Source organism: Cheilinus undulatus, linkage group 16 (assembly GCF_018320785.1).
Source record: "Cheilinus undulatus linkage group 16, ASM1832078v1, whole genome shotgun sequence".
NCBI classification, from domain to species: domain Eukaryota; kingdom Metazoa; phylum Chordata; class Actinopteri; order Labriformes; family Labridae; genus Cheilinus; species Cheilinus undulatus.
Genome location: NC_054880.1, coordinates 4,590,043 through 4,601,942, shown reverse-complemented (window position 1 = coordinate 4,601,942; position 11,900 = coordinate 4,590,043). Strand labels below are relative to the sequence as shown.

Genomic DNA, 11,900 nt, shown 5'->3' with positions numbered 1-11,900 from the left:
GACCCAAGTTAAGGAGGAATATCCAACTGTTTTATCCATAAAGCCTAATTCTTTTAGGACAGTCTTTGGTACCTTTAACCGCTAATTTAGGCCACAACTATGCACAAAAATACCAGCTGGAAATAGAATTGTTTGTTGTTTAAGTTTGTAAAAGCTCATGCTGGAAAAAAAGCATTTTCAACCTCCCTGATCCCAAATTTTTCTGCATATTGTTCAGAATGAAATGCTCCAGATCATTGAACTAATCTTATTTGCCAAAGATAACCTGAGTAAATACAAAATACAGATTTTAACTGAGGATTGCATTTATTAGGGGAAAACACCATCCAAACCTACCAGGCCCTCTAGTGAAATCATGAATTAACTGTGATTAATCACATTTTTTGGAAAGCTGAGTACAGTCTCAGACCACACATCCAGACCTGATTCATTTGATCAAAGATCCTGTGTTTGATCCTGAGGGAGAATTTTGCAAGACCGAGACCAAAGGAAGGTGAAAAGGCTCTTGGAAACCCTAAAAAGACAACCTGGACATCTGTGACTAATTCTTATTCACTATTGATGAGTTTGAAAGTCCAACATCCAAATGAAACACTGAAAGCTTTGGAGAAACTGGAGCAAGAGTCTGATCCTGTGGCTGAAGGTGATAGAAGACTGACTGGCAGTCCAAAGGTTACTGGATCTGACCTAATCCAGGTGGGGCTGGTTGACTTTGAAGTCCAGTGTCCAAAAGAAGTAATGAAAACCTCAGATGTTCATCTGTAACTCTTTCTGTAGCCTAGAGGGATCCAGGACTACCAGGGAGGCTGCAGGGTCCAGGTTCAGATCTTAACAACGCTTTGTCAGTCTTGAAGATTTGAGTCCAAAGAGAAAAAGGAGAATCTTTGGGAACTTCTAGAAATGTTTGTCTGTGTGGCAAAGAAGAAGAGCGCTCTGTCTTGGAGTCTGAAGGTGGCAGGTTCAAATCCTACTTAGGCTTGGTTAGTTTTTAAGAGCTGAGTCTGAAGAAAGAAGGGGAAAGCTTTAGGAGATGATAGCAGGTGTCTGTCTATGTGAGCTATTGAGGTAGAGGTCTGTCTGGGAGTCTGAAGGGTGCAGCTTCAAATCTTAATGTGACTTTGTCAATTTTCAAGCTTTGACTCCAAATAAAGAAGAGGAAACCTCTGGAAGCCCATTGCAAGTGTCCGCTTCGGTAGTCTACTGAGATAAAGGATTGCTTGGGACTCTGAAGGTTGCAGGTTCAAGTCTTACCATGGTTTGGTCAGTTTTCGAGATTTGAGTCTAATGGGAGAATTTAAAAACCTTTGGAGGACTTCAGCAAGTGTCTTTCTCTGTGGCCTTGGGAGAGAGTGGGGTGCCTGGTGGTCTGGAGGTTGCTGGTTCAAGTCTTCCCATGGCTTGGTGACAACTTGAGTTCAAAGTGAGAAGGGAAACCTCTGGAAGTCTTAGGGGAGAGGTTCTGCATTTTAAAGTCCCACATCCCAAATGATGATGATAAATGTGCCAGGAGAAGATCTCCCAGTGTGAACGGTACTGGTGGCACAGTGGGTTCAGCACACTCTCAAGCACCCAAGTGGGCATGAGCACCTGTAGCGGGAGAGGCTGGGGTTCAGAACCCAGTGCCGCCGGTACCTGGATCAAGCAGTGCCCTGTGGAAAGGGGCTGGGGGGGCTATCTCCCCCCTGGTGTCTCGTTACACATATCAGCAGGGGTTATGCGACAAAATGGTGGTTAGAAGGTGCTGATTTTACAAATATTATTTTTAATGTAACTGTAAACAACATTGACATTGAGAGCCGGCCGCCGGCTGCTGTTCCTCTGCTGTTGCTAAACCATCCAGTCGAGCGCTGATTGATATCAGTTAGCTCTAACTTTGTTACAACGAACCTTGTGTTGTCATCAGCCGAAGTACTCACCGCCACACAGCTGTTAGCGTCCTCCGGCTCACCTCTAGCCCCCTGTCTTAGCAAGTGTCCCACCGGAGCTCTGACTGCTTTTCCCCTTGGAATCTTGAGCATTCTCTCTTGACCACCCGGGGATCTTCCATCAGGATTTCCCGGCTAGACGCCGGTTTAGCTGTTAGCTTGTAGCCGCCGATCAGCTGTTAGCCTCTGTGGGCTAGCGGATAGCTAGCTAGCAGCAGCTTGCTCCCACTGCTTCCTCATGCAGCTAACGTGGTGCTCCTCAAATACTCGCCCCAGCAGCTTCTCAACCTCATCTCTTTCTCCTCTCCAGCCTGTCTTACAGACATTAAATCCCTCTGCTTTCTGCGTCGTCCTCGTTATATCCACAGAGCACAGAAACTAAAGTTTGTTTACTCCAGCCACGCTGTCCCCACAGTCCAGTCGGACCGGCGCCCGGCCCACTCTCGACGACGTCATCACAACAAACCACACGTACAGCTCAGTAACCTGAGACCTCTCAGATGCACTAACGTCCCTCCCACTCCCCTCTGCTCATCATCTTCAAACATTTCCACCACATTTATGCTGAAAATGCCCGGTCCATAAACAATAAAGCCCACCTCATCCATGACATCATCACAGACAGGAAAGTAGACTTCTTATGTCTGACTGAAACCTGGCAAAGCCCAAACGACTACTTCACACTAAACCAAGCAACCCCACTTGGCTATGTGTATATCCAAAGACCTGGCACCACTGGTCGCGGTGGGGGGCTGGCCGTGATCTATAGAGAAGATTTCCAGGTTAAGGAGCTACCAGCACCCAGCACCTCAGCTCTCCAGTGTCTAATCATCTCTCTCACTGGATCAGCTCCACTTCAGATCGTCCTCACCTACCGGCCTCCCAAAGCAACTACCACCTTCCTGTCTGACCTGTCTGAGCTCCTCACCTCTGTCTGCTCCAGGTCTTCTTCCATACTTCTCCTTGGAGACTTCAATATCCACGTTGACTCCACCAGCTGCACACTCACCTCTGAATTTCTATCACTACTGGACTGCTTCAACATCACACAGCATGTCCAAGGACCCACCCACTCCAAAGGTCACACACTGGATCTTGTGTGCTCCACTGGTCTCACCCCATTCATTCCACAATGCCTGGACCTAGCCATCTCAGATCACCATGCTGTTTTCTTCTCTAGCCCCACCCCCCTCCCCAGACAGCTTACAAAACGCAACATCACTTTCCGTAACCTCAAGTCAATAAGCATCCCAGCCATCAAGAACATGTTAGCGACCAACCTGACCACTACACACCCTATAACCACAGTTGATGCCCTGGCCAATCACTACAATACAGCACTATCCCTCAGCCTGGATTCTCTCGCCCCTCTGAAGACTCGCTCAGTCTCCTTTACCCACCCAGCCCCCTGGTACACTGCTGAACTCCGCTTCATGAAGGCTTCTGGCCGACAGCTGGAGAGACTTTCTAAAAAATCTGGCCTCACCGTCCATCTGGAGGCCTATAAAGAGCATGTGCGCTCCTACAAAGAAGCTCTCTCCAGAGCAAAGTCCAGCTACTACTCATCCCTCATCAGTGACCAGCAAAACCATCCCCGGATGCTCTTCTCCACAATAAATCGCCTTCTCCGCCCCATTGACAACCTTCATCCCCCAGCCAACTTCGACCGCTGCACTAGGCACCTGCAGTTTTTCCAGGATAAAGTTGCCTCCATCCAGCAGCAACTTTCATCTGGACCTCCACCTCAGGATTTCACTTCACACCAGGACACCGCTCCTCCGCCTCACTGCCGTCTTTCCTGCTTCACACCCGTGGACACTCTCCAAGTGACTGAATGGGTCAAGAAGGCCAAGGCATCCACCTGCTCTCTCGACCCCATGCCCACACCACTGGTGAAAGCATCTCTGTCTGTTCTGTGCCCCATCATGGTAGACATCATCAACACCTCATTATCATCTGGAATTGTCCCCTCATCCTTCAAAACTGCCTCAGTAACCCCCATCATCAAGAAGCCTGGGTCAGACCCAGAGGACCTCCTCAACTATCGACCGATCTCCAACCTTCCCTTCATCAGCAAAATTCTCAAAAAAGCAGTCGCTGCCCAACTCCAGCAACACATGTCCAACCATGAGCTCCATGAACCTCTTCAATCAGGATTTCACACTCACCACAGCACTGAGACCGCCCTTATCAAAATAACCAACGACCTCCTCACAGCTGCAGATTCTGGACACATCAGCCTCCTCATCCTCCTTGACCTAACCGCTGCCTTCAACACAATATCCCACACCGTCCTCCTTGACCGCCTGTCTCACCATCTTGGCATCACTGGTACAGCTCTCTCCTGGTTTCACTCATATCTCTCACAAAGAAAACAGTTTGGGCTAGGCTCTGTTCTTGGACCTCTCCTTTTCACCATCTACATGCTTCCCCTTGGACAGATTATTCACAAACACGGTCTCAGCTTTCACTCTTATGCAGATGACACCCAACTCTATCTCAGCACCAAACCATCCACCCAGCTCCCTCCCCACTCCCTGGTAAACTGCCTCCACGACATCAAAGCCTGGATGACCTCTAACCAACTCAAACTCAACAGCAATAAAACAGAGCTCATGGTGGTGGCCCCCAAAGCGCTGCTGCAGAAGGTTGGAGATCTCATTCTCCATGTGGACGGGACCTCCATCTGTCCGTCCTCCGAGGTCCGAAACCTGGGCGTCATCCTGGACTCCACCCTCTCCTTCCAGTCCCACATAAAGTCTATCACCAAATCTGCCTTCTATCATCTCAAGAACATCTCCAGACTCCGACCATCACTCCCTGATTCTGTGGCTGAAACACTCATTCATGCTTTCATAACCTCCCGCCTGGACTACTGTAATGGAGTCCTGTCTGGAGTTCCCAGCAAAACCCTGGACAGGCTTCAGTACGTCCAAAACTCTGCAGCTAGAGTTCTCACCCGCACTAGACCCTGGCAACACATCACTCAGACCCTCATCCACCTCCACTGGCTCCCTATCAAGTCTCGTATCAACTACAAAGTCCTCCTCCTCACATACAAATCTCTCCATGCTCTGGCTCCCCAGTACCTTTCTGATCTCCTCCATCCATACACACCATCCCGCAACCTTCGATCTTCAGACACCGGCCTACTTTCCATGCCCAAAACCAAACTCCAAACCTATGGAGACAGAGCCTTCAGTGCTGCAGCTCCCACCCTCTGGAACACTCTTCCTGCAGACATCCGTAGCGCTCCATCTCTGGACATTTTCAAAAAACGTCTCAAGCACCACCTGTTCACCACAGCCTACAGTCTTCACTAAACCACCCCTCACACTCATCCTACCCTCACATAGTTTGTCCATGTCTATGTGTTCCTGTAAAGAGTCCTTGGGTTTCTTGAAAGGCGCTATATAAATTCAAGATAATATTATTGCATGTACATCTGGAAAATCTTTAACATTTACCTGTGATTGTTCAGGCGAAAACCTGGTCAGTGCTCTGTTTTATGGACATGTTTTCAGTATTGACCAAGCAGTACTGAAAGAGCACAGGTGAGCAGAAACAAGCATGAAGAAGCGTCTCATGTGCACAAAGATTCCATCAGTTTATCTGTGAATCATTCTGAACTTTACCAGCTTCGTTCAGCCACAACTTTCTGAAGAGGTTGAATGAGGATAAAGAAGCTACGGGCCAAATCATAAATGGTTTAACCATTAGGAGAAGGCAGGTGATCATCTGGGGCCTTGTGCTCCCAGGGGCCTTGACCTATAATGATTGTGGACGGGCATCAGGTATGAGGTCGACGTCTGAAATCACTTTCAGTAACTGAGACATATAATGGATGTCAAGTAGTGTTAAAAGTGGAAAATTAGCATCAAATAGATTTTGATTTGGCCCAGAAATAAGGTCCAAGCCCCTGAAGATATCACTACCAGCCTACCAGTCCCTGCTGAGGAGGAACACCCCCACAGGATGATGCTGCCACCACCATGCTTCACAGCTGGGATGGTATTGGGCAGGTGATGAGCGCTGCATGGTTTCCTCCAGATTCAGAGCTGAGACCAAACAGCTGAATCTTGATTTCATCAGACCAGAGAATCTTGTTTCCCACAGTCTGAGAGTCCTTCAGGGATTTTTTTTTTTTTTTTTTTTTTTTGCAAACTCCAGTCAGGTTTTCATGTGAGGAGAGTCTTCTGTCTCTCTGCTATAAAGCCCAGATCAGTGGAGGGCTGCAGTGATGGTTGACCTTCTGGAACTTTGTCCCATCTCCACACAGGATCTCTGGAGCTCAGTCAGAGGGACCACCAGGTTCTTGGTCCCTTCTCTTACTACGGCCTTTCTTACCTGACGGTGACCAGCTCTAGAAGAGTCCTGGTTGGTCCAGACTTCTCTGGGAACCTTCAGAGCAGCAGAAATGTTTCTGTGACCTTCCCCAGATCTGTGCCTGTCAACAATCCTGTCTCTGAGCTCTGCGGCTCCTTTGACCTTTGACCCTTGGTTTCTGCTCTGATATCATTGTCAGCTGTGAGGCCTTCTATAGAGAGATGTGAGCTTTTAGAAATACATCCAATCAGGTTATATTAGCACAGGTGGACTCCAGTCAAGGTGTAGAAACATCTCAGCAGAGACATGGAGGAACCTGAACCTACAGTAAAGGCTCTGAATACTGGTGTAAATGTGATGTTGACGTTTTTTATTTCTAATTATTAAAAAAAAAAAAAGAAAGAAAAAAACAAAAGAAGAAGAGTTAGTGGAGTTCTCTGGCTTCAGAACATCACATAGAAGAGTCAAAGGAACGTCTTTATTACTCTGTCATTATACTGAACTGTTTCTCCCTCACTATTATCTGTATCCTGTAGGCCAGATGCTCAGTCTACTCTTCCTGTTTCACCAGAAAAGTCCAAAGCTGGCTATCTTATCATGCTGCATTAACAGCTGTCTGCTGGGGCTAACAAGAAGTCCCTGTCCTGTGGTGACTTGTTCAGTAAGTAGGTCTGTGTCATGCGTCTGTGTTTGTGACATAAAAGTGAAAGGGGAAGTCTGCAGGATGTGGACTGTGGATTCAGTATGAGACTCCTACTGTGGGTCTTCTATTTTCAGTGCTTAAAGGGACTTTTTGTCTTCAGATGAAAAACAACCAGGCAGTGATGTCATGTGAAGTCATGCTAAAGTGGAAATCCAGCATTTACTAGTTACGATGAAGATTGGGTTATATTTATGAAAACATCGTCTGACAGTCCACACTTTATTGTCCATAGTAATCTCAGTATAAAAGACATTTATTTAAAGGAATCATGTCAAAGGAGAATTATCCAACATGTTTACTGTTTGACGGATAAATATTTAACAGATGCATTTAAAATAAATGATCAAAATTACTCTTATATCAAAATAAGGCTAGAAAAACTATTTCCCAGGTTCCCTTGGCTGCCGAGGTTTAGCTCAACGGCGTCTTTTTTGCCCTAAAAAATGAAGAATATTTTTTTAAATTACACTGTTGCCACCTTATACCAATTCACATTTTTAACCCTTACATCACATCTTTTCCCATAATTCCCCTCGGTTTATTTATGGAACACTCTGCCCTGGAAAAAGGATGTCTTCATTGCTCATCACTTCAGTCACCGCTGTAATCACACACACCTGGCTGCACAAACAGGTTTAAGATGATGCCTGCCACACTCCTGGAGGAGAAAAACACTGACTGGACTGCTGTGATTCACGCTGCTCTTCCTCTCTGTGATGACAACAGATGGATCAGTCAAACTAAAGAGGACACTCCACATCCACTCAGACCATCATGATGTGTTTCTCCATGACTTTTAAAACTTTTCCAGGTCATCAGCAGGTGATTTCCATGATTTAAAGGTGTTTACAGATGAAAAACAAGCACTATGCGGACCAACACTGAGGCTTTCCTCCATGTAAGAGCAACATTAAAACTAGAAGCAACATTTACCTGCTAAGGTTTAGTTTTTAAACAGTAATATTAAACAAAGGTAACCTGAGTAAACACAAACTTCAGTTTTTAAATGATGATTTCATTCATCAAGGAAAAAGCCATCCAAACCGACCTGGTCCTGAGTGAAAAGTCGCTGACATCGATCAGTCTGAAAGGGTTACAAGACATTTCTAAGGCTCTGACTCCAGCCAACCACACTGAGAGCCATTATCCACACATGGAGAAAACTTGGAATAGAGGTGAATCTTCCAAGAAATATTCAGCCTGCCAACATGACTTAAAGAGTGCATGGTACTCTTTGTGTACTTGGTACTTGGTAATTAGTTGTGAAGTCTAATGGATGGCGATGAGAGTTCTCACATTTTGCGTGATTCATTGTTGGTGTTTAAAAAAAAAAAAAAAACAAAAAAAAAAAACAGCGTATATTTTAGGTGCTTTGCCTTAAACACTGCATGGCAGCACCTGCGTCCAATTGGATCTGAAGCACTTTGTGGCACTTACTGATGTTGTTTCTTCTCGTCTAGATCTTTGCTTGTGTTGTTCTTGCTCTCGAATGTTCGTAGAGGATCTCAAAGGCCAACATGGAATATTTTTTTAAAAAATGGTGGTATCCAGTGTGAATTTTGTTCTGTGATGACTAAAACTAGACTGAGACTAACAAAAATAGATCTGTGATGACTGAAACTAGACTGAGACTAACAAAAGTAGATCTGTGATGACTAAAACTAGACTGAGACTAACAAAAATAGATCTGTGATGACTAAAACTAGACTGAGACTAACAAAAATAGATCTGTGATGACTGAAACTAGACTGAGACTAACAAAAATAGATCTGTGATGACTGAAACTAGACTGAGACTAACAAAAATAGATCTGTGATGACTAAAACTAGACTGAGACTAACAAAAATAGATCTGTGATGACTAAAACTAGACTGAGACTAACAAAAATAGATCTGTGATGACTAAAACTAGAATGAGACTAACAAAAATAGATCTGTGATGACTAAAACTAGAATAAATTGTTTTTGAGTTTCCGTTGACTAAAACTAGACTAAAACTAAAAAGGATAGAAATGACTAAAATTTGACTAAAACTAAAATGAATTTCATTAAAAGACTAAAACTAATAAGAAAATTAAAAATAGCTGCAAGAATTAACACTGATGGCATTATTATCAAAGGCAGAGTGTGGAATGTTGGTGCAGCTGGGGATGTTGGGGCATTTTTCTCTCAGTTGTTGCAGAATACTAGGCCTTAGTTGACAACTTATGGAGAAGTTGGCAACAAAGGACAGTCAACAAAAGGAAGGATTACTGGCATATACAAAAGTGGGGACCCTTCCCAGAAGTGGTCAGCCATCTCCAAGGCTTTGAGACTCCAGTGAACCATACTGAGAGCCATTATCCACCAATGGGAAAAACTTTGAACACTGCTGAACCTTCCCAGGAGAGGCCAGCCTAGCAAAATGACCCCAAGGGTGAATAGACGACTCATCCAGGAGGTCCTAAAAGAACCCAGAGCCACATCTAAACATCCTCAGAGGAACTGGTGGAAAGTTTTCTTTGACTTTATTTTTCATTCATTTTAGCCACATTGCAATCACAGCTGAAGAAGGAAACCCTGCACAGCCTTGCAGTTTTGTTTAGTGATTCCAAAGTTGACCAAGGGCTGCATGGCGGCACAGGGGTTAGCGGCGGCACAGGGGTTAGTGCTGTTGCCTCACAGCAAGACGGTTCCTGGTCCGCTTCCCGGTCAGGGCCTTTCTCTGCAGAGTTTGCATGTTCTCCCTGTGGGTTCACTCCAGGTACTCCAGCTTCCTCCCACCACCAAAAACATGCTCGTTAGGTTAATTGGTGACTCTAAATTGCCCATAGATGTGAGTGTGAGCATGCCTGGTTGTCTGTCTCTGTATGTCAGCTCTGTGATTGACTGGTGACCAGTCCAGGGTGTGGCCCTGCCCCTTGCCCAGTGACAGCTGGGATAGGCTCCAGCCCCCCTGTGACCCCCCAATGGGATAAGGGGTAGAGAAAATGGATGGATGGATGTTGACCAGTCACCAATCTATGGCAATTAATGAGGGCCATTCAAAAAAAAAAAAAAGTACATTTCCAGGAAAGAAAGTTGCACCTCTACTTCTAAAGGTAAAGTGCATGAGTATGAATATAAAATCACAGAGGGCTGCTGATATTTTGTTGAGCTGTGACTGCTGGAAATGTTTGGAAGTTTTCCATGCCCATAGGTGAGGTCTGTTTCTCACAGTCATTATGGCGTGACAGATTTCTGAACCATGGAGACATTCTCATGATGATGTCAAAAACAGCTGGCAGAGCTTTATTTTGAGAGGGGATCTCCTCAGCCCAGTGGAGGAGTTGTGGTTCATTGAGGTCATGTTTACACATGGTCACACCAGCAGTTTCACTACTCAGTGAAAATGAAACTCTTACTCCCCACATCAGGCAGGAAACCAGATGGAGGATTACAAAAGAGAGGAGTGAAAATGAAGGAGGTCAGAGTGAAAGTGCGATGAATTAACCCACGTCTCTCCTCTTTTCTGACAGCTAAACAAGTCATAAATCCATGGAAGCAAAAACAATCCCACGTTTATCTTGTTGCCATGGTAACAGGCAAGCCAGGAGGAGTTGGACAAGTGCTTCAACGCCATGGTGATTGCAAGTCTGCCAAAAAGCTGTCCCTCTTAAAAACCCAGTCCTGGTTGTTTCTTTGTTTCTGCAGGTTTCCCTCCAGATATCTCAGTTCATTCAGCTCAAATCATTCACTTCCTACCCACTACCAGTCACCACAGGTGTGCCCCAGGGCTCAGTCCTGGGGCCCCTGCTCTTCATCATCTACATCCTCTCACTTGACCACATCCTTCGAAAATACAACATTCAGTTTCTCTGCTACGCGGATGACACCCAGCTCTACATATCCACTAAACCTGACTCCACCCCCCACCTTCCTCCCTCACCAACTGTCTCCTTGAAATAAAGTCCTGATTCACACTCAATTTCCTCAAATTAAACAGCGATAAAACAGAAGTGTTATTAATTGGCACCAGATCCACTCTCAACAAATCTAACAGTTTCTCTATTCCATTTGACCACTCCTTCATCTCCCCCTCCCCTCAGGTAAAGAGTCTGGGCGTCATCCTGGACAGTACACTCTCCTTCCCATCACACATCAACAACATAACCCGGTCAGCGTACTTCCACCTCCAAATATCAACCACCTCCGCCCCCACCCCTCACATCACAGCCATTCTGGACCATAGTTTAGTCTCCTCCCGACTCCATTATTGTGACTCCCTTCTGTTTGGTCTCCCCCAGAAAATCCTCCATGAACTTCAGCTGGTTCAGAACTCAGCAGCTCATATCATTTCTAGGACACCCATCCTGCAGCAGCTCCACTGGCTCCCCATCACATACCGCCTTCAATACATAATCCTGCTCCACACATACAAAGCCATCCACAACCTCGCCCCTCCATACCTCTCTGATCTCTGACTTCCTGACTTTTACAACCCAAATTCCACAAAAGTTGGGTCGCTGTGTGTAAAAAAAAAAAAACAGAAGTCAATAGTTGTCAAATCTCAAAAACTCATATTTGATTCACAAAAGAACAGAAACAACAGATCAGATGTTAAACTGAGACATTTTAACATTTCATTAAAATGAGCTCATTTTGAATTTGATGGTGACAACACGTCTCAGTAAAGTAGGGACAGGGCCGTGTCTACCATTGCTGGATTTTTCCTTTTCTGATGCTCCAAATGTTCTCTGTTGGTGAAAGGTCTGGACTGCAGGCAGACCAGTTCAGGACTCCCCTCCTGTGAAGCCATGCTGTTGTGATGGATGTGGTCTATGGTCTAGCATGGTCTTGCTGACAGAGACGTTGTCTGGATGGGAGCATATGTGGCTCTAAAAGCTCTCTCTACTTTCCAGCATTGATAGTTCCAGATGTTAGAGCTGCCCATGCCATCGGCACTAATGCAACCCCATACCATCAGAG

At 45.5% G+C, this 11,900-nt stretch overlaps 1 protein-coding gene across 1 annotated transcript; it reads left to right on the top strand.

Annotated features, from left to right (window-relative positions):
• Positions 1 to 1,498: 1,498 nt before the first annotated feature.
• Positions 1,499 to 11,395, top strand: LOC121523486. The gene is made up of 5 exons (XM_041808396.1): positions 1,499 to 1,628; positions 2,775 to 3,628; positions 3,692 to 5,086; positions 10,626 to 10,865; positions 11,021 to 11,395. Exons 1-5 carry the CDS (start codon positions 1,499 to 1,501, stop codon positions 11,393 to 11,395), a joined length of 2,994 nt encoding a protein of 997 aa, XP_041664330.1.
• The last annotated feature ends 505 nt before the right edge of the window (positions 11,396 to 11,900 follow it).